The sequence below is a fragment of the Lacerta agilis genome, chromosome 6, assembly GCF_009819535.1.
Source record: "Lacerta agilis isolate rLacAgi1 chromosome 6, rLacAgi1.pri, whole genome shotgun sequence".
Taxonomy (NCBI): Eukaryota; Metazoa; Chordata; class Lepidosauria; order Squamata; family Lacertidae; genus Lacerta; species Lacerta agilis.
In genome coordinates, this window is record NC_046317.1 from 31033395 (window position 1) to 31060268 (window position 26874).

At 43.8% G+C, this 26874-nt stretch overlaps 1 protein-coding gene across 1 annotated transcript; it reads right to left on the bottom strand.

Annotated features, from left to right (window-relative positions):
• Positions 1-2167: 2167 nt before the first annotated feature.
• Positions 2168-26207, bottom strand: LHX8 (LIM homeobox 8). The gene is made up of 9 exons (XM_033151800.1): positions 25756-26207; positions 22772-22888; positions 22016-22183; positions 16064-16185; positions 9773-9993; positions 8295-8398; positions 4882-4977; positions 4172-4355; positions 2168-2737 (listed from the first exon to the last, which is right to left on the bottom strand). The coding sequence occupies exons 1-9, from the start codon at positions 25834-25836 to the stop codon at positions 2661-2663; spliced, it is 1170 nt and encodes a 389-aa protein (XP_033007691.1). The 5' UTR covers positions 25837-26207; the 3' UTR covers positions 2168-2660.
• Between the last annotated feature and the right edge of the window lie 667 nt (positions 26208-26874).

The following is a 26874-nucleotide window of genomic DNA, read 5'->3' on the forward strand; positions in this document are numbered from 1 at the left end:
TCACAGTATTTACCTTTGCACTGTTTTTTTTAAAAAAATTCATGTTTAATTGCTTTAAAATTGTACAGACGTTTTATAAAATTGTGGTACCGGTATATGTTTTCATTAAAAAAAAAAAAGTTATGCGAGGACTGGGAGATTCAAAGTACCTGGAAGTACAATCTTCATGATGTACTCAGTTTTGTTTCTTTTTAAAGAACTGCTAAGCAGGAAGAAGTCAAATCCAAGATGGCTACCTTACACGGATGGGTTTTAGGCCAACAACTAGTTGCATCAGTGGAGAGTGGCAAGCCATTGCTCTGCCAGATTTCAGGTGACTTCCTTCTTCCATTGCAGCCTTGTATGACACCACACACATTGTCCAGAGGGCTGGGAGGATCCTGAATAAGCTTTTTGGTGATGCATGAGATTCAGAGAGAGAACAGAAATAAGAAGGTTGGCTGCCCAGGCTGCCCTTGGGCTCAGACAACCACTGGATACCATTCAACGTTTGTGAAAATTCAACAAATACAACCAACACACACAAAGGAAGTCTCAAAAATAGTGTGTCCAAGCTTCACAGATGCAACACGTACAAAAATTATACTGAAACTTACTCTCCTTGGAAGTTATTTTAGCACAGCTGTTGTTTTACATAGGGCGCCATTATACTGTTACGATCTGAGGAATGAAGCATCTGCTGCATGACTTCAAGTTGGCTCCAACTGCTGAGATGTTGCAAGCTGCTCGGGCCAAGGCCTACCTTTGCTTTGAAACATTTGCACACAAAGAGTATCCTAAATGTGAGAACTTACCACCAGTGATGGTTGCTTTGAAAGTGCTCCAGGATGTTGTAGTAGTATGCAGTATAGCTCCTGCCACAGAAGCTGAAGCACTACCGCTGATCCAGCACATGAAGCTGAATCCTCACCAAGAGGTAGGGAAGAGAGCAAGCCACTTTGGCTTGCTGCAATTTCCAGCAGCTTCTTCTAGTCATTGAAGAACTTACATGAGCACATATATGGCTGTGCTCTCCCACTTTCACATACTAAAACAAAGATGAGAACTGTTTCAAAGGTGCTCCAAAATTCAGATTTTGAAACCTGCAGATTTGAAATGCTCATAATCATGGTGGGAAAGACCCATCTCCAAATTCAGTTCGGTAATAGTTAGAACACTGCAACGCGTAGAAATTTACACTGAAAATGTAAATCTGCTATGGAGGGTTCTCAACCTTCTGGAGCAGATTTATGGCGCTTAGGCAGGGGGAATTGCTGGAGGGTGGGAATTAGTCCATGATTCACTTATGGAAGACTTAGCTGTCAATGTACTGACATCCTCATAATTGTGAAGCAAGAAGCACAAGTGGTTTTAAATGGTTCATGCATGGTTAGGAGGAGAAATCTTAGGAGAGGCTTTCCCCCTTCAGTTATGCCAAGGGTGCTAAAAGAATGAAGCCCTAGGTAGTATCTAGCTTGTCTATTGGCAAACATGGCTCAGTGTACCACAGGCAATGGCACTTCCACCTGTCATCTTTAGGTTTTGGAAAACAAAAAATGTACAATTTGCCACAGCAAATATACGCAGTACCAAGACGAGAGTAATTGGAGGCTACTAGTTTCAGTCACATTGTTCACATAAACAAGTGTATATATCTCCCCCTTGACTAGATCAGGGTGATTGTTTTTAAATACGATGTATGTAATGCCTCTAATCTTTCACAGCAAGAAGTGATGTGGATGTAGGTACATGTACCCATATGCATGAAACTGTTCCAAAGTGAACAGTTCAAGCTTTTGCACTCAGGCTGATTAAAGACTGCCCTGGCCTTTTTAATAGGAAGATAACCACATAGTAGACAAGACATTGTGGAAATTGTGCAGCATGCAATATATTTTGTAAGAATCCAAGCCAACAGTGAGAAAATGAACGAAACATATTAAAGTAGCCACAGTTAGCTGTTCTCTAGGTTATAAAGGGTATCACTGACGTTTCAATACCATTTATAGTTACGTATCTTCATGTCGGATGTCACATTTACCAGTTCAGGGGAGGCTGCCAAATCATTAAATATTTATGTACTTAGAACACTTACTGTGTCTTTCCTTACAAGTTCAACTAATAGAATCAGGCTGTCCATTGTAAAATAATCAAGATTATATCATTAACGCAATAATAATATGTTTGCTAGTCATGCTACAACATAAGGTTTTATTTAGGTCATTTAGAGGATTCTGGCAACTGAACTTTTGCCAGCTCATGGACATAATCTTCAAAGTATAGGCTGCATGTAACTCAAATACAAGTAATACTTTAATAGCAATAACTTACAGATACAAACTAATGATGAACTACAATTTCACAAAAAATTGTAAACATTTTGCACAACTGTCAGTCCTGTCTTTTAGCAAAGTGCTCTTTTGATGATAAATAAATTAAACACATAGCTAGAATGGACTACTTCCAGACAATACAAAAAAAAAGGTGTTTCTCTTTAAGTCTTGTAAACATATTTATGGAGAAAGCCATAAAAGTGTCTTGCAGGCCAACTATACTTACATACCTGGGCAACAAAATCGTCCTCAAAATGCTTTGGATGTCATTTAAAGTTTAAACTGAATACAAGTACAGTGGGTGTCTCAGGGGTACCTCTTTAGTTTCATGTCCCTGAAATAAATGAGTTAACTGTGACTTATCGGCAGTTGTGTCATTGAATGGGGTAGCAAAGGCTGGAGTCCAAGAGCAGAAGGTGAATGAGCTACAAAAATAGAAAGATTTGCTGGTCAGCCTAACTAGAAGTATAAAAAAATATTACTTGCGAGTACAAACCCAACTGCACTGATATGGCTGGGATACCAGCAAGCAGCACCCATTTCACCAGCTGGTACTAGCGCTCATTTCTAGAATGACAATGCCCCCCATGTCTTTATACCCTGGGCAGTGCCTGTTACCCAATTAACTCTTTTATACATACAACTTTGCAGTTTGTGAGGAAGGTATCTTATTACAAAAATGCCTAATCCCACTGAATACAGTTCAAAACTATGCATAAAATGGGCCCATTGCAGCAAAACGACAACAAAATTGTGTGGTACCTTAAAGAGCCACAAATTTCATCACGGCACAAGCTATTGTGAACTACAATACTTTTCAGATGCACCTGCAGCTCCCTAAAGCTCATGGCGAGCTAAAGATTCCATAGCATTTAAGATGTCATGAGGCCTCCTTTACTATAATATGAAGCCCTTTACAATAAAGCCTTATTTGAAAGATGAATGCTATTTAAACTCTGTCTACTTAGGCCTTCTTCATTTCGATTTAAAGAAAATTTTCTAGCTTGACATAAACCTTTTGTATATGCAGGATGACAGAATTGTGTTGAACTTTTAAGTGCTATATAACGAGTATTTTTCCCCCCATAAAGTTTTGAATACAGCATTCCCGTACAGAAGTCCATAAGAACGTGCATTAAAAAAAAGAGTTGTGAACATTTTTAAATGTAAAAAGGTGAGCATGAAAATGTAATTTGGGGAGGAAAGATCTGTGGGTCATTATTCAGAGATCCTCTGCTACAATAAAGAGCCCTAGATACTGTCAGTTTCAGAGGTATGGTTAAAAAAATATATATATGCTGTAACACGCAAAAGGCATAAGCTTATGCAAGGCTTTCACTTATTTCCCAAAACTAGGGACCAGAATTTGCCAAAAAAAAAAAAACCTTAAAAAAATCTATGGTATACCTCTGCACACACGGAAGCAAGACCAACAGCTTTGACATCCCGACTTATGGGCTATATGCTATCATGAGCATAGAGAATATATGGAGAGTTTTTGCTTGCTTTCCGAGCAAAATATTTTGTTTTAATCAACCTTTCTGCAGCAGAGTAATAGGGACAACAACCTGAAAAGCTAGAATGTATTTGTCATCTAACAAATTTCTATCCTGCCTTTTAGAAAAAGCCTCACAAGGTGGCAAACAATATAAACGATAAAATATACAAAATATTCCAATCAAACACAGAAAAACAGTACAAGAATTTCCCAAGAATACCAGACACAAGAATGAGTATGTCTTTTTTTTTCTTTTTGGCTGCCTGTGGGTTGCATGGTGCCCAACCCTGAGCAAAAGGGTGCATTTCACATTTTCTTCTCTCAAGTCTATGAAGTAATTATAGCAAGCTACTGTACCTACCATCCATGTAATTATGCAGAGCAGTTAGCATTGTCCCATCCTGGGGTACATAGGCCGAGTATGCCATTTCTTCTAACATTGGTGGAGAAAGCCTAGAAGGCTGGACTGTTGTAACAGGAGTAGACGAAGAGTGGTTGGGGCTAACGTGTTTCTTGTGGCGTGCTCTGCAGTTCTGAAACCACACCTAGGCACAAAATGGAAAGAAAGACACAAAAAGATGCCCATCGTATTCGTTATCTGGCATTTAAACTACATCAAAGAAACAAAGTATTTAAAACCATTGAGGGCCCCTTCCATATAAATGCCAGGGCAACTTTTTCCCTGTGTGTGCTCTTTACTGAAGCCAGGTAGACCCAAATTAAAAACAAGATACATCGAACTTTAGTACAACCAACAAGTTGGGGGAGCTTCTAACATGGGCTTCTGGTGTCAGGTCACTAGTCACTCACATTGCTGCTGGCACATGCAAGACAACCCTAAATTATGTTCCTTCAGCAATGTGAAAGTATGTGATGGAAGACATTAGATGTGCATTTTCTTCCTAAAAAAACAAAAAAACAAAATCAATGTTTCAGGACTGCTGTAAAAGACATCACACAAGGTCTACGCTAGCTAAGGAATACTGATCAATAGAAAAACTGTTCTTTGGAGCTTTATGCTGCTGAGAAGCTCTGCTCACAGTACTTGAGAAGTAACTGCAGTACAGTTACCTGTATCACACGCCTGCTCAAGCCTGTTCTTTCTGCCAGTTTTTGGAGTGTTTGTGCATCTGGATTGTTGTCCTGAGCAAACTGTGCTTGCATTACCTGGAAAATGCAAGAAGTATTTTTTTATTTTTAAACTGTTTTTTTTTTTTAACGTACTAACCAGACTGCATAAGTAACAAGATGCAGTCCTATAGCTCCAACCTCCAACAGCGGTTTGGAGGAGTGCATTGTCCACATAAAAGACTTCTAACCACATCAAGGCAGCCTAAACTTAACCCAATGACCAGATTAGCTCCAGCACTAGAATACAACATTACGCGAAAGAAAGAAAGAAAGAAAAAGAAAATCAAAGCAAGATTCTGGCTCATTTGTTACTGAGAGCTGATTTCATGCAACAACGTTATCATGAGGCAAACAGATCATATCCATTTTATGTGACACTTGTATTACAAAAATTGCACCTTCATGTGGCAAGAACTAGTTGTTGCCCTATCAGGGCCTCCTTTACAAAATGTCTGCAAATATGAACAATGTTAGTATGAAACAGAACATGGAAGAAATTAGAAATTAAATGGCTATACTAATTTTTGCAAAAGCAAGGCGTATTAAGGCACATTCATAGCACATATTCACCACAGGACATGGTTAAACGTAAACTTCTGGTGAAGTTACCATGCCCAAAAGTGTACTGTGTGAATCCTACTGTGAAATGATTTTTGAAATAGCTCCCTACTTCTTTCAGGAGCTTATTCAAGTTGAAGGTGGATTTTTGATTAGTGTACATTATTGTTAATTTGATCTTTAGTTCTACACTGATAGTTCAACATAGCACAGACAACTACAGTATGTCACAAGCCTTTTTTAAGACGATCATTATAAAAGAGATAAAGGGCCATTGCTATACATTTTTTGAATGAAAACCTTGTGGCCATTTTGGTCTGGAAGGATTGAAGTTTCATTGAAGTCAAGATACTTCTACACCTAGCTGTAAACTACTGGAGTTACTGGTGGTTGGGTAGACAAGTCAACTGAACATTCAGTTGTTGATATCAGTACCCCAAAGTTATGACCCATATAAACTCAAATGGTCAATATTGTAACTGGACTTCCCCTTCCTCTCCTTCCCTGTGTCCCAAAAATCTGCTCCAGAGAGTTGGGGAGCACTCCAAATATTTGAGGTCGTGCAGAGAGCTACAGGATGAGTGAAAAAAGGGAAGTCCTGTTACAAGAACAGAAATCTGTTGCACAATGGGATGGACATCACTAGATGCAACGCAATGGGCTGAACCCAGAGCTACATGAGTGAATTTTCATGCATGAAATATTCCTACTCCTATAAAGGGCAAGGAAATGGGATTCTTGTCAATTCCATTAACCACTGCAGCCCTTTGATAAAATTGCCAAATAGTAACTTCAAATTAAAAAGTATTACATGAGTTTAAGGCAATTAAATGTTTGCTACCTAAATATTATTTGGTATTTTTAGATACGGAAAAACGAGGTGCTGTTTACAATTTTAAAAGTTTAAGAATTAGACCAGGGGTAGGCAAACTAAGGCCTGGGGGCTGGATTTGGCCCAATCACCTTCTAAATCCAGCCCACAGACGGTCCGGGAATCAGCATGTTTTTATGTGAGTAGAATGTGTCCTTTTATTTAAAATGCATCTCTGGGTTATTTGTGGGGCCTGCCTGGTGTTTTTACATGAGCAGAATGTGTGCTTTTATTTAAAATGCATCTCTGGGTTATTTGTGGGGCATAGGAATTCATTATTCTTTTTTTCCAAAATATAATCTGCCCCCCCACAAGGTCTGAGGGACAGTGGACCAGCCCCCTGCTGAAAAAGTTTGCTGACCCCTGAACTAGACTCAGTGCATAAACAGTCCTATGGCTCAGATCAAAACACATGTTTAGGCACACGCAAGTGCTTTCCTGAATCTGCTGAAGCTAACCTATGTCATATCACCTAAGCAAAACTTCAAATACTGCATCTGAAGCTCCTGTGGTATTATTTAACAGATGCTGGTAGAGGTGAGTAAAAACTATTTTGAGGGCTAAAAGCTCTGCTGTACATATGGAGCTTCCTGTGTATCCATTGCACTACCTGTTGCAACATTAAGGCTGCAATCTTATGCCTGTTTACATGGCAGTAAGCCTCACAGAACTCAGTGGGCTTACATCTAAGTGGACATGTCTAGGATTATATGGAAGGCAATTTTAACATACTGAACAGACGGGCCATTGCTTCTCACCTAAAAACTTAAACAGCCACTTTTATATATACATAATAATGTGGATGTTATCATCCAAAACCAGGTTATTTCCCACATATGTAAGTAATACCAAATGGAGTACACTAGAAGTAAATATTTTGAATAGGAACTGAAAACTTATGTCAGCAAACTTTAGATTATTTCCCCCCCTTTTTGCTGTTCAATTTTTGCTTTCTAATTGCTTTTTATCAATAGAAATATACCTTATCCTGTTTTATTAGACTGCTCTTAATTTTAAGAGATTATAAACCAATGTGGAAGTTGGCATTTTGCTTTGAAAGGGGCAACTTAAGATTCAATGCGCATAGGATTTATTTATGCTTATTTGACAGCAATGGTACTAAGCTACTGGACATGAACGAATTATAAAGCAGAAAGTGGAAATAGGCAGGTGCTAAAGTGGTTGTGATAAGGAACTGCAGGTTTATCTACCACAGAATAAAAGTAGTTAACAGAACTCAGGGGTAGCATAGGAAAATGTGCACAGGTTCCTTTTCTATTGACATTGTTGCAATGCAATCCCCCTGCCCCCCAGAGCACAAAGACATCAGTTTTGCAAAGTTCATACTGACCCCACCATTGCTAAGCTTCAACCTCTGCTTATCTGAACATGACAGTGATGCCTGCGCTGAAGAGCCATGGTTTTGATTGCCACTTGGGTTTGGCAGCTATGGTGAAATGCAAGACACTGAAAATATCTGTTTCCTGTAAAGTTATATTCTGCACATTTTCTAGTACTTCTCTTCATGTTACACAGAACTGAAACTATTTAGTCTCCTATTATAATTATGTGTAGTGATGGAAATGTCTGGTTTAATGAATTTCATCAAGTAGTCAAAACAGATCAGCATTTACATTTCCACTTTACAGAATTACCAGCTGCCTTCTGGGAAATGGAAACGCTGAAGAGTAACTATTTCACATGGAACAACAGCTAACACTTGCAAGAATATTCCAGAAACATGCTGGGCCTTTGACACCAGGAGAAATATCTGCAGTGGAGAGAATTTCTTCATAACCAGCTATATTTAATATACTTATTAAGTGATGGCAGAGCATAAAATCATTATGCTCCCCCGTCCCACCCGACACCAACAACCCACACCTGTCTTTCATTAGAGCATTGTACCATGCCAGGGCTCTACCTGAAGCTGATCTGCTGTGAAACTGGTCCGAGCCCTTTTTGCTGGTTTTGGATGATTAATGTCTTGTTCTGTTAGCAACGCACCTTCTACACTGATACCATTACCTGAAATTAAAAAGAAGACAAGGTCAAAGTTTTGACAGTACCAACACCAGTCATTAGTTACAGACATTACGCTAGAATAGACTTCTTGTATTAAGGATATACTTGAATATGGAATTAGCAATTTTTCATTGTTTTGCAACTCTAAGCAATTATCGTGAGTTTCTGCCAGATTTGGTATTCCATAGTTTAAGCATGTTTCAGATCAGGGTCCTGGCTGTAAGTGCAGGCCTTCATTTTTATTTGGAGGGGGGTGGTGTGGGAAGAGAATCCATGAACCACCAAACAGGAATATGACTTGGCCTTGATTAAAAACCAGTTTTATTCTGAATCGTGTAGAGAGAAAGAATGCTAAATGCTATGGACATAAAAAGTCAAGCTCCTTATAGTTCTTGTCAAGGGTTAAATTAATATCATTTAAACTACAACCCAAATCCCAAGTGGGGAGGAGTAGAGCTTAAAAGGAGAAGCAGAGTCACCAGCAGAGCCTTGCCATTCGCACTGGCCAGTGTGGAATGGGAAGGGGGAGCAAGAAAGTTGCTGTGGCAGAGCTGGTGCATCAATTTGGCCCAGTACCATCATGTGATGGTAGTGGAGTTGGCTCAGGGTCCAGAAGATCCAGAGTGAACCCATCCCTTCCCCAACTCCATAACACTCCATTATGCAGCTCTCCACAGTCTGTCACCAACAGATCTTGCTGCTGGTCCCTTCCTGCAACTAACACATTGAGTGGAAGGGATGGTTCTGAGGAAAGTATGGGAAAACTCTATAGACAATCCAACTCCCACCCCCAAACCTGTCACAAAGGGGGTTTGAATTACAGTGTAACTCTATTCCCCCAATGAGAAATGTTTACTACACCACTTCTTCGCAACTGTAGATCAAATAGAACTACATTGCTTGAGAAGGACAAACATGTAATGGACTTGGGATACCATGCTTTGAAAAACCTGCAATCTTCAGAAAAATCTGCAATTTCAGAAGCAACAGTGGTGCCCCCCCTTTTTTAATGAAGTGCAAACATAGCACCAGTAGCATCCACCAACAAGCAATTATGGCAATCTGAAGTGGCCTGTGCGGCATGGAGAATTTTACTTGGCCAATGCTATAGATTAAAAACATTGGAGGGAAGCGGAGGAGAGGTAAAACACTCCTTAGAACAAGAGTGAAAACTGCAGATGGACCAACTTCTCATGTGATTGCATGCAGGCTACATTTATACATTACAGAGCAAATGATCAAGTTAATCTGGTTTCCAGAATCTACTGGGGGGGTTGTGTTTTTTCCCTCCGCATGAAACAAAACAAAACAAAACAAAGCAAAACAAAACAAAAAAGGAATACAGCCTAGGGACCTAACATCAAGAAGGAGAGTTACCATTTTCAACTTCTCGTTTCAGATTATCCAACATGCAGTCATAATGTACCCTACAGAGGACTTTCTCTTCAACCAAAGCAAACTCCTCCCCTGTGGAAAGCTGCCTTTTGCAGGAGAAGCAGGCAAAGCATGCCAAGTGGTACACATTTCCCTTAGCTCTTCGGACCCAGTCAGTAGAATGGATATGCCTGCCGCAGCGAGAACAACGAGTTCCATACCGTCTGTAACAAAAGAAGGGAAGAGAAAAGAGCAGCCATTCATCATACAACTCTGCCACTCAAGTTAGATTACGAAGCTACATTACGGGTATTATGAAGTTCATAAATGCTACTAGCCTCATTGAAAGCTGGGATTTGCTTAACTTCCACTCAACTGCTTCAGAAAAAAGGGAGGATTGCCCGGCTTTGCAATTAATATTTGAACTTTTGAGGTGACGTTCCCTTATGCCTTCTTGTGGGAATCATAAGAGACCTCATAAGGACAAGTCATGTCGCTTTGAGGCGAGTCAGCCCAGGAGTTCTGTTATGTCATACACTTGGCATTATGCGAGATTGTACAAACACAAGTTTTTTAAAATATACCACTGCTGCAGAAATATGTAGAGAATAGCTGCTCTTTCAGGTACAAAGAGCCTAGGCCACTTAGGGCATTAAAGAGGTAAAAAGCGGGGGGAAATATGTGCAGTACAGGCTGCATTCACATGGCAGTTTATTCCATTTTAATGACTATTAAGTTCCTTATTAAATTTGCATTTTGACACATAAAAGCCACTTCTGGAACTATAGTGGAATATAGTGCAAGTTTTGTGTTCATTTCCAGGTTACTGGCTTTCGGGGTGTGTGTGTAAAAAAAACATGGAAATGAGGACACTATACTCCACTATAGTTCCAGTTGTATGAAAGCTTAATAAATAATAAAATGAAATGAAATGAAAATTTATTTATTTATACCCCGCACATCTGGCTGGGTTTCTCCAGCCACACTGGGTGACTCCTAACAGATTAAAAACAGAATAAAACATCAAACATTAAAAACTTCCCTAAACAGGGCTGCCTTCAGATATCTTCTACAAGTCAGATAGCTGTTTATTTCCTTGACATCTGATAAGAGGGCGTTCCACAAGGCGGGCGCCACCACTGAGAAGGCCCTCAAATATAATTTGGAAATTAACAGTTAGGCAAATGTTGTGAGAACAGACAGCAGAATTCTGCACCAAATGAATCCCCAAGTAGAGTGCATTGCAGTAATCCAAATTAATTGTTACTAAAGTACTACAATGGCAAGAGTCTGACAAGAGCCATTTTACTACAATATTTTTCTGCTGTTTAGACACTATTCCCCTCCATCGTTGGAAATGAAACGGAAGAACAAATGAGCTGAGAATGGGAAGGCGTTGAGAATGCTATTACTCTCACCAGTGTACAAAACAATGTCAAAAAATCAATGCAAGTGAGCACTTGGTGTATTTCTGAAGAGCATCTCACAGTTTCACATCTGTAGGCTTCATCGACCTGATTATCAGTTTTAAAAACTGTTTCCAAGGTCTTTCTCCTGACTTTTCAACAGACGTATGAGGTGTCTGTTCAGGATGAAAGGCCAGGTACTTTTATTATAGTCAATGGCAGTAGCTTACTCTAGCAGTGAAGTATTTACATGTTTTATATTGGTATGTGCAGATGCACAGAAGAAACAGGAGTAGTTTACTCCCCCAAGTGTTGGCATGCAACAGAAATACTTTCCTTCTGGAGGAAACAATTGCCGTTTGCGAGAGTAGGTGGAAGCAGAAAGAGATTGATTTCATCAGATTGCAAGTAATTCCATGTAACTACACTCTTCCAGCCATGCTCTATCCCAGACCACTCAATGATAGGCCTATTGTTTGTTGGTGCGTGCATATCTATATCTATTTATGTCTATATATATATATAGATATAGATATATCTAACAGATCTTCTGTAGCAATTCTTTTAGTCAGGATATATGCAAGTGACATTAAGCACTTTGTTAGCTCAGTGGGAGAATTAGGTTACAATCCTTTAACTTCCTGTGAGTTCCATTTAAAATACATTGGATATGCATAGGATTCTTCTGTTAGATGGACTGGAAAATACTCAGCTTTGAGTATGGTCCAGCCTGTGGTCCACTGGTCGCATACATGCTTTGAGTTATGCAATCGTCAAATTAAGAAGGGGAACTGTTCCTAAAAATATTTATTTGGTTTCCCAATTTCTGGCATGAATGCTGTTTGTTTTGTGAAGGGTCATATTTTTTAGATTTTTTAAATAACTAACAATAAACATTTTTCAAAAAAAAAAATTAAGAAGAGGACAGCAAGATGGAGAGGGAATGGTTCAAGAGCAGCTACCCAGAAAATAGCCTAATAATGGCTACAAAATGACACTAAAGCAGGGATGGGGAACCTGTGTCCTTTTCGGGTATTGTTGGGCTCCACTTCCAACAGTTCTTGCCAGCTCAGCCAATAGTGCGTTTCAGTTATGAGCACTGCTGTGCAAATAAGCCGTTTGTACTAGGATGTGTGCATGCACATAAATAAAGCACAAAAAATCATGGGTCTACTGTCATAATATTAGTATTTTGTAATTACATAATATTAGTATTTTGTAATTACAAGATACCACCTGCCCTATAGGAGGAAAGAAGAGTGATGGAGGCAAACAACATCAGATCCCAGGAGGACCCCCCTGCCTGAGTGCCTGAGTGCTGCTGCTGTCCAGCTCTTTTTTAAATGTTTTTTTTTCTTTTTTCTTTTTTTTCTTAAATGTTTTAAAATGTTTCTATTATTATTATTATTTCTTTTCATCTTTTTAAGTTTTCTTGTTGTGGGGGTGGGATAGATGTTTAGTGGGGTTTTGAGTTTTGTATAATTTTGGTTACTTGTAATTTTTATAGTTTTTGGTTTGTATTGTTGTGTTTTGTTTTCTGTTTTTATATAGGTTTAATTTTGTTCTTAAGGGGTGGGGTCAGGGCTGCCTGGGAGGGGGTCCCGGCCAACAAAATGGCTGGGGCAGGTTCCACAGGGTGGGATGCACTGGGACAACCGATCTCAGTGATCACGGGCAGGAGGAGGAGTTACGCTAAGACCAGACCATGTCATTGCCGAGGAGGCAGGTTTAGTCGTTGTCTGAGGACTATTCCTGCCTCCGGGTCTGGTCCTGACCGGACGGATACTGGATTCAGCAAGGGATACCCACATGACCTGAAGATGCTGCTGTGCAATGCCAGGTCAATGTTGAATAAAACCACTGCCATCCACGACTTGATTGTGGATGGTGGACTTGACCTGGCATGTGTAACAGAGACTTGGTTGGATGAAGCGGATGGGCCTGTCCTTGCCGCTGCTTGTCCACCAGGTTTCTCTTACGCACAGCAACCCAGGCCATCTGGGCGGGGAGGGGGGGTTGCAGTGATTTTTAGGAAGTCATTAGTTTGCACCAGGCGTCCTATTGGGAAGATCCAGTTCTCTGAGTGCATGTTCTGGAAGTTGGGCAATAGGGGCAGTACAGGATTCCTTTTGGTGTACCGACCTCCCCGCTGCACCAAGGATTCCCTGCCCGAGCTGCTTCAGGTCGTGGCGGATGTTCTCCTGGAGTCACCTAGTTTGGTCGTCCTAGGGGATTTTAACATCCATGCCGACACGACCTTACAAGGGGCCGCTCGGGACTTCGTGGAAAGCATGGCCTCCATGGGGCTGTCCCTGAATAAGTCTGGTCCAACTCATAGCCGAGGACATGCCTTAGACCTGGTATTCACCTCTATGGATGTTGGTGATCTGACATTAAAAAAAAGTGAAACTAAAGAAGTGCCATGGTCAGATCACTTCCTGGTACAACTGGACTTCTCCGCAACCCTTCCCCTCTGCAGGGAGGTGGGACCAATTCGGATGGTCCGCCCCCGCCACTTAATGGATCCAAATGGTTTCCAGAGAGTGGTAGGGGATACTTTATCCCATGTTGATGGCCTTTCAGCCGATTCCCTGGTGGCCCGCTGGAATGTGGAGCTAACCAGGGCTATTGACTGTTTGGCTCCGAAGCGCCCTCTCCGGTTGCATGGAGCCCGGACAGCCCCGTGGTTTTCCCCGGAGCTGAGGGCGATGAAACAATCGTTGAGACGGCTAGAGCGCCGGTGGCAGAAAACCCATTCTGAATCCGACCGAACACAGGTTAGAGCTCAACGTCGAGCCTACCAAGTGGCGATAGCGACGGCGAAGAAGACTTTCTTCACCGCCTCTATTGCATCTGCGGAAAATAGCAGCAGGAGACTCTTTCAGGTGGTTCGGAATCTATCGGAGCCACCTTCGTCATCGGGGCCTGGTAGGGACCCCAAGATCTCCTGCAATGCGTTTGCAAAGTTTTTTGCAGATAAAATCGCTCAGATTCGGAAAGAGATAGACTCCACCGTGGGAGCAGGGCCAGGGCGGGAGAGTGCCAGAGTCCTGTCTAGTCCAGTTGCGTGGGATCAATTTCAGTCTGTTACCTCCGAGGATGTGGACAGGCTGCTTGGACGAGTGAAACCAACCACCTGTCTCCTTGATCCTTGCCCATCCTGGCTTATAAAAGCTAGCCGGGAGGGGCTGGGCGATGGGCTGCGCGGGGTGGTGAATGCTTCCCTCTGTGAGGGAGCCTTCCCAGCCCCGCTGAAAGAGGCGGTCATTAAACCGCTTCTTAAAAAAAAAACATCTTTAGACCCGGCCAATATGGCCAACTATCGCCCAGTCTCAAATCTACCATTCTTGGGCAAGGTGATTGAGAGGGTGGTTGCTGAACAACTCCAGGCACGCCTGGAAGAAGCGGACCATTTGGATCCCTTCCAATCGGGATTCAGGCCTCACCATGGGACTGAAACCGCCTTGGTCGCGCTGGTCGATGATCTCCGGCGGGCTAGGGACAAAGGTGAGAGCTGTTTCCTAGTTCTGCTGGATCTCTCAGCGGCCTTTGACACCATTGACCATAACATCCTTCTAGACCGGCTAGAGGGGTTGGGAGCTGGAGGCACTGTTATACAGTGGTTCCGCTCCTTCCTCCTGGGCCGTGTTCAGAAAGTGGTGGTGGGGGATGAGTGTTCAGACCCCTGGGCTCTCACTTGTGGGGTGCCTCAGGGTTCTGTCCTCTCCCCCATGCTTTTTAATATCTATATGAAGCCGCTGGGAGAGATCATCAGGGGGTTTGGGCTGGGTGTTCATCAGTATGCGGATGATACCCAGCTCTACCTCTCTTTCAAATCAGAACCAGTGAAGGCCGTGAAGGTCCTGTGTGAGTGCCTGGAGGCGGTTGGAGGATGGATGGCGGCTAACAGATTGAGGTTGAATCCTGACAAGACAGAAGTACTGTTCTTGGGGGACAGGAGGAGGGCAGGTGTGGAGGATTCCCTGGTCCTGAATGGGGTAACTGTGCCCCTGAAGGACCAGGTGCGCAGCCTGGGAGTCATTTTGGACTCACAGCTGTCCATGGAAGCGCAGGTTAATTCTGTATCCAGGGCAGCTGTCTACCAGCTCCACCTGGTACGCAGGCTGAGACCCTACCTGCCCGCGGACTGTCTCACCAAAGTGGTGCATGCTCTGGTTATCTCCCGCTTGGACTACTGCAATGCGCTCTATGTGGGGCTGCCTTTGAAGGTGACCCGGAAACTGCAATTAATCCAAAATGCGGCAGCTAGACTGGTGACTGGGAGTGGCCGCCGAGACCACATAACACCGGTCCTGAGAGATCTGCATTGGCTCCCAGTACGTTTCCGAGCACAATTCAAAGTGTTGGTGCTGACCTTTAAAGCCCTAAACGGCCTTGGTCCTGTATACCTGAAGGAGCGTCTCCACCCCCATCATTCAGCCCGGACACTGAGATCCAGCGCCGAGGGCCTTCTGTCTGTTCCCTCACTGCGAGAAGCAAAACTACAGGGAACCAGGCAGAGGGCCTTCTCGGTAGTGGCGCCCGCCCTGTGGAACGCCCTCCCATCACAGGTCAGGGAAATAAACAACTGCCTGACATTCAGAAAAAACCTGAAGGCAGCCCTTTTTAGGGAAGTTTTTAATGTTTGATATTGTTGTATTTGGTTTCTGTTGGAAGCCGCCCAGAGTGGCTGGGGAAATCCAGCCAGATGGGCGGGGTACAAATAATAAATATTATTATTATTATTATCTGCTCCAGTTGACTGACCCCATCCAATAGGGACAGTTTTACATTTCATATTTTATTACAAACCACCTAGAATGCTTTGACAAAAAGTTGATGCATACATGCAATAAACACATACGTAAATAAATAAAGCATAATATACCTGAAATAGTCTAGTTTGCAGAAAATGTCTTTGTCTTTGATATAGCAGCTGGTGTGCCTTCCCAAAGAAGTCCTACATACACTGCAAGAGAGACACCGCACATGCCAGCACAAGTCATTTACCTATGAAAGGAGAAAGAAATTTTACATTTGGTAGCAGTGATTTAAGCAAACTATATAAACAGGACTTGAAGAAATAAAGTTCACAGTAATACTTAGGGCTCTCAAGTGCGAGACTCCACAGATCTAAAAAGCAATCACAAATGGAATTTATAATACTACTACAGTAGTAGTAATAGTTTTACACCCAAGAGGGGCACAATTCATCAAGAAGTTCTTCACTACGAGCCCTATTGACACAAATGAGTCATGCCTGAGCTCTCTTTAATGCAAGGAAGAAAAGCCACTTGTGAAAATCCAGAAACAACTTCTCTCCCCAGAGGGAATGTGCATCTATAGTGACCAAATAGAACAGCACAAAAGCATCTTAAGGGAGAACTGTTTTGTTCCTGTATTCCCCAATTTTATTCCAGGGGGTGGTTCTGTTGATTTTCCAGTCGTGCTCACACAATTCACCTGAATAAGTTAGTTATTTTCATGCAAATGAGAAATAAGTAGCTGTAAGTCAGCAGGGGCACGAAAGGCAGAGGCCAAACATACAAATTCTGATTCAGATGTAAAGATGTGATTTTAAGGCAACTTTCAGAAGGAAACACACAAACTCTAGCTCCTGCTCTCAGGGTTTAATTTGCCTCTGGGCGAATTAAGACTGCAAGTGGCTGGAGTCTCACTGGTAATTTACCTTTGCTTACATGGCAAAACGGATATACTGCAAAGTAATAAAACAAGCTTCTAAAAGGTAGAGAAGGGGCAAGTATTCTGGAGGGTGAAGCTCCCATGGGCCTCCTCCAACACCACCCCTGCTGGTCAGGCTATAACTAGGGTTGATGGGATAAAAATATAAAGGTGTAGCCTTTCCTTGAGCAATTTTCAGTGACATATCACATGAATATGAGCTAGCACAAACATGCCCCAAGTCAAAAGCTAGTCAAGACTTTGGACACTATATTCAAGCTATTCAAGTTATTCTAGCCTTTAGAATAAGTGTTTGTGTAAGCTTTAACAGAACATTATGTGAAGAGGGCAACATAGCATGGATGACTGTGGAGCTGTTTAATCCAGAAAGGCAGTATTAGCTGACACCATATCACCTTGAACTGCACTTAAGGGGTGAAGGTGCCCTGCAGAGCTTACCATTTAAAGCATGAGAAAGTGAAACACTTATTCAGCTGTTTGTTTTTATGAAACTTACCATGGATCATTCACAACCATAGTGGAGGTTAGCTTGCTTGGCTACATTAAGTGATGGAGCTGATGAATGATCCATGCTCTCAAACCAAACAGCCGCTGGGCAATTGTTGTAGTTTATTACAAATCCTATCTGCATTTATTACCTGTGCTAGCAAGGTAATAGACACAAAACCAGGCTGAATTGTGTGAACAGACATGCTTTAATCCTCTGTTAGATCAGTGGCTCCCAAACTTTTGGGGGACCACTGCCCCATTGGTTTCTTCAACTCATCCCCAGTGCCCTCTATATCCTATCTTATAAAAAGCATTATTCAAAACAGCGGTTTGCACAACCCACCAAAGATAATACAGTAAAACTCAGAACAGTAGTAATTTTATATTTATTCCAAAAATTTAAAAAATTAATTCATAAACTCTAATCTTGTAACTTAAAAAAATATATAGCAAACAATATTGCATGAATTTTTTGCATTAATAAAAACAAAAGGGTGAAGGAAATCTATAGCCTAAAATATTTATATGTAGCTACTTACCAAACAAACTTTCATATACCACAGATATACAGTAACTGATTTATAAGGGAATCAGTTACCTATTACCAATGATTGGGTTAAAGGTAAAGGGACACCTGAACATTAGGTCCAGTCATGTCTGACTCTGGGGTTGCGGCGCTCATCTCGTGTTACTGGCCGAGGGAGCCAGCGTACAGCTTCCGGGTCATGTGGCCAGCATGACTAAGCCGCTTCTGGCGAACCAGAGCAGCGTACAGAAACGCCGTTTACCTTCCCACCAGAGCGGTACCTATTTATCTACTTGCACTTTGATGTGCTTAGAACTGCTAGGTGGACAGGAGCTGGGACCGAGCAACGGGAGCTCACCCCATCACGGGGATTTGAACCACCGACCTTTTGATCAGCAAGCCCTAGGTTCTGTGGTTTAACCCACAGCGCCACCCGCGTCACCTTGTGACATTTCAGAATCGTAAATAAAAACAAATGTGACCAAAGGAAATGGCTTTGAAAGTGGTAAGAGCAGTAAAACATGAAATTCCAGGAAAGTGTTTTTTGCTCTAGTGCTCTAGCCAGGTCTTTGTAAAGAAGCAATCAAAGGCTTTGGAGTGGCATACCTCCAGCACCCCCACGCCCACCCCTTTGCCTCTTAGTCCTGTCCCCCCCCCCGGGGAGATACTATCCACTTGGTGAACCACTGTACAGTACTAAGTTTTAACAGCAAGAATAGTTTTTCAGAATATTTGTAGCTCAATTGGTTGTCAGTTAGCGATTTGGTAACAACCCAAGATACAGAACACTAATTAATAGATACATTAGTTGTCCACTAAGCCATTTCAAAAATGCCAACAGTCTTACTATAAAAAACTATGAAACAAGAATTTAACATTTGATTATGTTCGAGGGATGATCAAATCAGTGAAGTCAGATGCTGTCTAGTATCCCCTGTGAGAAGAATAGCCCTTGATGGTAATTTATCATTGTATTGATTTAAAAAAATGAATGTTTAAAGTTCTCTGTTCTTTAAGGCACAGTGTTGTCACTGAAAGAGTTGGGAGTTTTGAATCCAGTTTTGAACTACCTTTAATCATAACAGTCACGTAACTGACTTACCATGACCTTCTGAAATGAGCACGATGTACACAAAAGATACATAAACAACATTGCCTAAGCCTTGAAACAGCATAAACAATCCTACCAACTGTGATTGAACCCTGTTTGCAGAGTTTACTATTGCCGATTGTCAGTGGTATTTGCCGTAACTGTATAAACATACTCCCCATGCTAGAAGAATTTAACAGTAAGCTACAATGCAACACTTCTGAATTTGTTTCTTCAATAATGGGAAGAGGGAAAGAGTATTTGCCACATTGTTTTCTCCGAGTTGGAGCCAAAGTCACATAAGCAAAAAAAATTACCCTACCTAATTCACAAACAAGGATTATTCTCTCTCTTTCAGACTTCACCACCAGTGCTAGGAGCAGCAGTACAGAGGGCTATGAAACATGTTCATAACAACTGAAGTCAAAGAAGCACAGTGCTTCAAGGGTCCCTGAAATCATCTGCTCCAACTTCCCAATGCAGGATCCATGCCTCCAATGAAGGAGAGTCCATCAGCTCCCAAGGAACCATGCTACAGTGCGGAAAAGCTCTTGATATCTAGAGGGTTCTCCTAATGCTGAACAATTGCAATTTTCCTCCGTCTTCCACAACAGCCTCTCATGTCTCCCATTAATAGTCTCTCTTCTAGGCTACACACACCCAGCTCTTTCAACCATTCCTCATAGGATTTGGTATCTAGACCCACTTTGATATCCGGATTGCTCTCCTCCAAGCACCCTCCAGCTTGGACCTCTTGATGTGCGACACCCACAACTGGACACAGAACTCCAGATGCAGCCTAATCATCACAAGTTTGAACTGCAGCACAAACTATTAATAGTCCTATGTAGTATTACCAGTTTATACTTGCAATCTGTATTATGTTACTTTTTAATCAGCAGTTGGAAACGTTATTGGGGACCTCAAGCTGTTTTATGCTAAGGGTTCACACTTCATTCAAATGTTTGACTAGGATCTGGAAGACTAGGATTTAAATCCCCACTTGGTCATGAAGCTCACTAGGTGGCCCTGTGCCAATCACAAGCTCTCAGCCTAACCTACCTCACAGAATTGTTGTAAGAAAAAAAGGAAGGGGGGGAGAATCATACATGAGCTTGAACTCCTTAGAGGAAAGGTGGGATCCAAATGTAGTAGTAGTAGTAGTAATGTGTTATACCAGGCATAGGCAAACTCAGCCCTCCAGATGTTTTGGGACTACAACTCCCATCATCCGTAGCTAACAGGACCAGTGGTCAGTGATGATGGGAGTTGTAGTCCCAAAACATCTGGAGGGCCGAGTTTGCCTATGCCTGTGTTATACCAAACTTCAGATGACAAATATCTGCTCCCATATTCTGTATGCAGATATACTGCAATGCTCACAAATAAAATTCCCCAAATGTACCATGTTGGCAGGATAAACCCATTTTTTTAAAAAAAAATAAAAAAATCTTGTTTCATGCCTGCTTCCTAAATTCACCCTACATTAGCTACCAAGCAATCACAGAACTTCTGGCAAACAAAAAAGGAAGGAAGAAAAAGATGCAGACTCATCTTCCAAATACAGAAACCAGCAGTTGCACCTCTATAAGCCCATCCATATAATACTCCAATTATAATCAAATATCAAATGAGAATATCAAATGTAATTTCAGGTTGGCTTTTAATTTCTGGCACCTCAAAAGAAAAAGAAAAAAGTACAAGAAAATATATATCCAATTGAGATTTGTTTTCTGAGCTGGTGGTTATGATCACTGGGGATTTCAGAAATTTTGTTTCTTCATCTAAATTTTGAAAACTGGTAATTTACTTTTTTATCTCCAGCAAGCTTATAGCAATGGAACACATTTATACTGTACCTTCCTAATACTGCAAGTGCAATCTATTTTGAACACATAATCTCCTTAGAATATCTGGCCTGGGCAGATGCATAATTTAAATTTTATATTCAGCCAGAAGACCTTTTACTAAGGCACAATTTCATGAACCAAACAGCAGGATAAAATATATGCATTCTACAACAAGTGACTCTGCATTATGCTTCCAGATTTGTTTATATTTAACTTTCCACTTCAAAATTTAAAAGTATGGATGGTATTGAATGCTGCAGTTCTACACACCTGAGAGTAAGTCCTATTGCAGCCAATGAAGTAAGCTCCTAGGCAGATATTTATTGTATTGTGTTGTAAAGTGGTATTTAAGACACTTCAAGAGTGAGCAGGAAAAAATTAAGCTATTTCCTAGTTTCAGCATGGCCCTGATTTGGAGCCTCTTATAGGAATCTACTGACAAACTCTAGACAGTCCAATGATTGTGAAATCCAAATTATCTGGCTTTTAACAACAAAACCAGACTTCAGTTTTGATTAGTGCCTACTAAGCCATGATCTAGTGCACATATGACATTTATAAGCCAAAGACAGAACTTCACTTGAGTAAGGCAGCTTTTAAAACATAATTCTGAGTTTGAATTTGTCAAAACAGTGGCCCTGTTTTCTAGCAAATATGTGCACTAAACAAATGATCCTAAATATAACATCAAAGGTTAAGATTAGCAAAGTAGTCAAGGAAACCAATTATGACTGCAAAGAAATAGTGTTGTAAATTCAGTGAGCAAATCTCCCTAAATCTGTAGTGATTTTAGCTTTCAGATTTCTCTAATATCCAAGTGAAACAAGTTACTTCATTTCTAGGAGGAGGGTGGGAAACCTCTGCAAAGGCCCTAGCATTTTCTAGTAGTACTGTAGCTACTTTTTGCAGGTAATTCCCTGCAAAAGCTTTTTAAAAAAACAAACTCGTTCAAAATGTACTATTGACCCAAGAAGCGTTTTTTTAAAGTAACTTTTCATTGATCACCTGCTGGAAACCATAATCTCTTGTCGTCCAGAGTGTCTATCAGGAGGTGATCCTTTCAGGAGAGAAAAAATCTGGGATCCTGGCGGACAGATTGACCTTCCTTGAAGCCCCACTGTGAGCTCGAAGCCCATTAATTTCCCGCTCCAAGGCCCAAGTTTGCAAGGTCCGCCGACTCACCTTGAGAAGGTACTTGTCGATTATCTCCAGGCCGCAGCTGTTGCAGACGCACTTGCTGGGCGCACATCCGCCCGGGCCTGAAGTCAGCGAGCGTGGAGAAGACGAAGAAGGCGAGAGCGGGGTGGAAGACGAGCACGAATCCTCATCTCCGGCAACCTCGGGGCTCACCTGTAACACAGACACGAGCGGATTAATACACGGGCCTGCGAGCCAGCGCGCCCTAGCCTCGGGGGACCCCTCCCCACGGGCCTGTTTTCCCCAGTAGCCTCTCGGAGGTAACTATCCTCTCCCCGCCGCCCAATCATTAGATCCAGCTGCCGTGGCAAGCGCTCCCTCAAACCAGCCGCCTCAGCCGAGGTTTCCCGCCAATACTATTTATAAAATAACTACGATAATAGTGAGGAGCTCCCCTCAGTTCCTACTGTGGTTGAATATTCTTCCCCTGGCGCCCTTCTTCGTGTTTGTGCCCCTTCGCCCTCACAAATTTCCCTCAGAAGAGAACCAAACCCGACCTGAAGGCCACCCAGTGAGTGCCCTGACTGGGTCGGGGCAGGTGGGAGAGACTGCGAAGCCACGCGCCCGCTTGGCCGCCCGCTAATGCCACGTTCCCGCCTTTCTCGCGCTGCCCACACACAAAGAGTCCCCTGTCGCCTCAGACACGCTGTCTCTCCTTCAGCTCCCTTCACGGACTATGAGGAAAGTCCGTTTCTCGAGCAGTGCTCTTCGTTCCATCCCACCCGCGTCTCGCTGACTTACCAGCCCCGTCTCTCCTGCGCTTTTCCGCCTTCTCCCAGTCGCGGTCGCCGCCGCTGCAGCGGCCGCCGCTGCTGCTGCTGCTACTCGCCCACACTCCTCAGCCATGAGCCTCGGGAACTGCGAAGAGAGACCAGACGGCTGAGCTCGCCGAAGGCCGCCGAGAAACGGTGGCTCGTCATAGGAGAAGTGAAGAGGTGCTGCCGACCATCCTTCCCTCCCCTCCAGCCAAAACTAAACGGCGGCAATTAGGGGGCGAAGTCGGCCCCGAGGCATAAGCGCTTGAATGGGGCCCTTGAGCGCTAATTGCTGCTCCTCCAGCAGCAGCCCAAGAACTCGCCCGCCCGGCGCTCGTGCCGGGCACGATTTAAATGAAAATGCCTCAGCTTGCGCGGCGCTCCAAATACCCGCCGCAATTAGAGCTCGCCTTGCCACTTCCAGATTGGGGCCTCCGAGGTGTAAATTGCCACTTAAGCACTCGAGCCGAAGTCAACAGGCCGAGGGGCTGCTGCTTAGACTTGAGGATTTATTTATTTCGTTAAGCTGAGGGCACAAAAAAAGGAAAGAGGAAGAAGGGAACGTCACGAGAAGAGAAAGGAGGAGAATAGAAACCAGCCAGCTGAATTTAATTCGGGGGGTCATTAAACACAATCGCCCCCTTGGCCAATTTGGAGGGAGGGTGCTCGCGCTTGATGCCTTTTGGCGTGGCCGAGGCCGAGCGAGGCGAGGGACAAAAGCGCTCGCGCCAACTCTGTCAGGGCGCTGTGCTCGCCTCCATTAGGCGCGCGGAACAAAGCCGGCGGAGGGCGACCCTCTGCCAGTCAAGCCCGCGCCCAAAGCCCCCTTTAGCTAAGCAGCTGACTCCATCCAAAATCGCAGTGCAATCCTGAACCCGATTACTGTTTCCAATGGAGCTTTGCTCCCTGGCAAGGGATGCCACCTTGATGCGGATTAATTACCCCGCAATACCAGCGGTTAAGATGTTAGTGAGTGCGAGTGTGGGCGAGCTTCGGGAACAGATGCATGTCCGATCCACCTGAATCGCCAAGATGAAAATGTGAGAGATCGCCACGTCGCATTTCATCTGGAGCGAAGGTCCTCCTCCATCATCTCTGACCATTGGACGCCGGGGCCGGGGCGAAACGGAGCCCTATCCGATCCAGAGCGCCCCGATCCTGGGTATAAATGGGTCTGCCCAGAGTAGCCTCCTGGAAAGAGGCAGAGCTAGTTTCGGGGACACATTCCTGACCCCGCGTAATAATTTTATCCAGGTTGCAGCTAGTCCACCGGCTCCTTGCTTTGCTGAAATCTTTGCGACGAAGAGGCTGAGCGCCATGCACCGTCCCGGGCCTACACAAACCATGCATATTTCCACGGGACTTGTTCCCCACCAGCGTCTATAGATGCAGCGGACGATTTGACATTTTCCATGCGCAGGTAAGCAGTAAAGCACAATGGAAAGAGACAGGAAGGTTACAGCAAAAAAGGGGGGACACTATCCCCCAGAACCCTTAAAAAGCCAACCCCAACCCAACAGGCTCTGCTCCAGCCCTTGTAAACAATTTGATCTGGTTTAAATGTCTTTTCGTTTTGGCTCAAGCAATTTCCATCTGTCATGGGTGCTTTAGTTGAGATTCCTGCATTGCGAGGGAGTTAGGCTAAAATGACCCCCGGGTCAGGGGTCCCTTCCAGCTCTACGGTTTTATGATTCCAGTGAATAAATATATTGCATTCATTTTTAGAATTCCATGAACAGCGACTAAGAAATGCGGCGGCCCTTGAGGGTTTGGCTCATGGTCTGGTTTAAGGCTGCTTGCGATCACTTACCCCGGAGTAGCCCCATCGAAGGCAACCGAGCTAGTTTGGTGGATTCTGACCGCGCCGATCGCCACAGATGTACGGGGAGGGGACCCAAAACCGCTGGGATTTACTGCCTTTTAAAAGAGGGGTGAACAGGAGGCAGATACGGGTCTGCTGGCAGGTCTTTGGGTGGTTTGCAAAGGACTCCTGGCTACCAATTGCTGAGCAGCAGCAGCAGCAGAATTCCCCAACCCCTCTAAATTATGCTGCCAACACGGAGCGGTGTATGGATGCGTTGGTGGGTGGACCGACCGGGAGCTCTCCCACCAGCTCTGATAAACTCAATGCAGATTTTTTAATTCTAAACGGTTTGGCTTTGGCACCAAAAGAAAAAGAAAAAGTAGGTCATGCAAGCCTGGCGTCTGTCACCCGCTTGCTTTAGGGGCAGTTCGAAGCGAAATCGGGGCACGGTAAAAAAAAAAAAAATCCTCAAAAGCCAGCGATGCCCTAAGGTACTACTCCGTTGTAATGAAGTCGAAGCAGCGTCCTTTGTAAGAAGTGAAAGCGGTGTCAGTCCTCCGTGCACCAAATATTCGATTTCTCTCTTTCCCCTGCAGACGTTTCCTACTAAACTTGTTTTCGTGTGCTCGCGCGCGCTTTTCTTTCTTTCTTTTCAGCTGGAAATTCAGGTATTTGTTTATATTTTAGATCTACAGTTTTTTTTTTAAAAAAAAAAAAACCCACAAAAACCCGTAGCTTTCCACACACAGAGACACCAAGTAAGGGGTGTCAAGCGCTTACAGACGTTAGGTGGAACCGTGCCAATTTGCCTTCAGGAGCGGAAGGGGAAGTAGCTTCCACCACACGAAAAAGCGCATTTCAAAGGAAGAGGAGGGGTGGGGGTGGGGATACTTTATAAAATTACGAAATGTAATTAAAATTACATTTTTTGCGGGGGGGGGATTCCTGCACGGGTCTTAAGCTGCGATGAGCAAACCGCTTAACGCGAAATATTCGCCCCCGCTGCAATGAAATGAAACTACTCCGGAGCAAAGGGCATAGCAGCTGGTATCTTTGGGGGGCAAATTCGGATCCACTCCACTTTTACACAGACTGCGAGGGAGGCAATCCGCTTAAGGAAAAGGGTCTCTCGTCTTCGCAGGAGGAAGAAGAGGCAGCGGGCTCACCTTTTCCGTCGCGAGGCGAAGCGCAGGCACGTCTTTGTCGTCCAGTTTACACACAAACATCTGGTTGCTCTTCCAATACATGGCACTGGGCTGGGAGCGCTCCTCACATACCAACTCCAGAAAGGACGGAGCCCCCACTCCCTCCCTTTCCGCGCAGGAGAAAAAGAAAAGAAAAGAAAAAAAGCGACTTGGGCGAGTTTCGAAAAGTATCAAGGAGAAGATAGCCAACGCCCGGCCCTCCTCGTCGGCCTCCAGTCCTTGCTCCGAATCGCCTCCCCCTCGTCTTCTCCGCTTCCCTCTTCCCGAGCTCCCTACCCGACTCCACTGATGTCAGACCCTGGAGGGGGGGAAAGTTTTGTTTTCAAGTGGGTGGAACCTCTTCCCGCAAAAGCCTCTTGGCTGGCTGCTGGAGCCTCACCTCCTCGTGTAAAACCCGCCTTCTGTAGCCTACATGTTCAGATCTTTATCGCTACAAGCGAGCGCGCTCCAGGGAGGGTTTTTTTTTTTTTTTAAATATACATATATATATATATATATATAAGGAGAAGTGTGTGTGTCGGGGTGGGGGGAGAAGCACAGGAGTATGCTAACTTTGGATTAGCCACTTCACCTCTCTTGCTCACTCTCACCCACCCCTCTGTCTCCCCTCCTCCTTGCCAAACCTTGCGCTTTCTATGTCCGGGGAACCCAAGCCAAGTTGGAGGGCGCAACAGGCAATCGCGTGGCTTCGACCATCCTTATACCAGCAGTAGAGATTGCACAAGCCTGGAGCAGAGAGAGAGGGGGGGGGGACTGCTTGGCCTCAGACGGTTCTTTAGCGCTGTGATAAACGCCTCTGCCTTTAAGGGAAAGCTGTGGAACATCTGAGCAACCCCAAACTACGGTTGGGGAAGGGGGGGGAAGAGAATCAGATCGCGGGGAAAGCTAACTAACTTATAAACTCTTGCGCTGGCGGGGTGGGAGGTCGGCGGTCGCGGAGTGGGAGACTGCCCCGGACACCCCCTGCTTGCTAAATTCGGTTTATCTCCCTTGGCTAAAGGCGCGACGTTTTCTTGACAGGGCGGAGCAGATCCCAACAAGGGCCGCGACGTCCCAAAGGACCGCTGCACCTTACGCCAA

Coding starts and splice junctions, on each gene's coding strand:
- LHX8 (XM_033151800.1), bottom strand. CDS start 25,836: ATGTATTGGAAGAGCAACCAGATGTTTGTGTGTAAACTGGACGACAAA. Junction 22,184..22,771: donor GCGCAGGAGAGACGGGGCTG/GTAAGTCAGCGA, acceptor TCTGTGTTACAG/GTGAGCCCCGAGGTTGCCGG. Junction 8,399..9,772: donor GAAACGAGAAGTTGAAAATG/GTAACTCTCCTT, acceptor TTTTAATTTCAG/GTAATGGTATCAGTGTAGAA.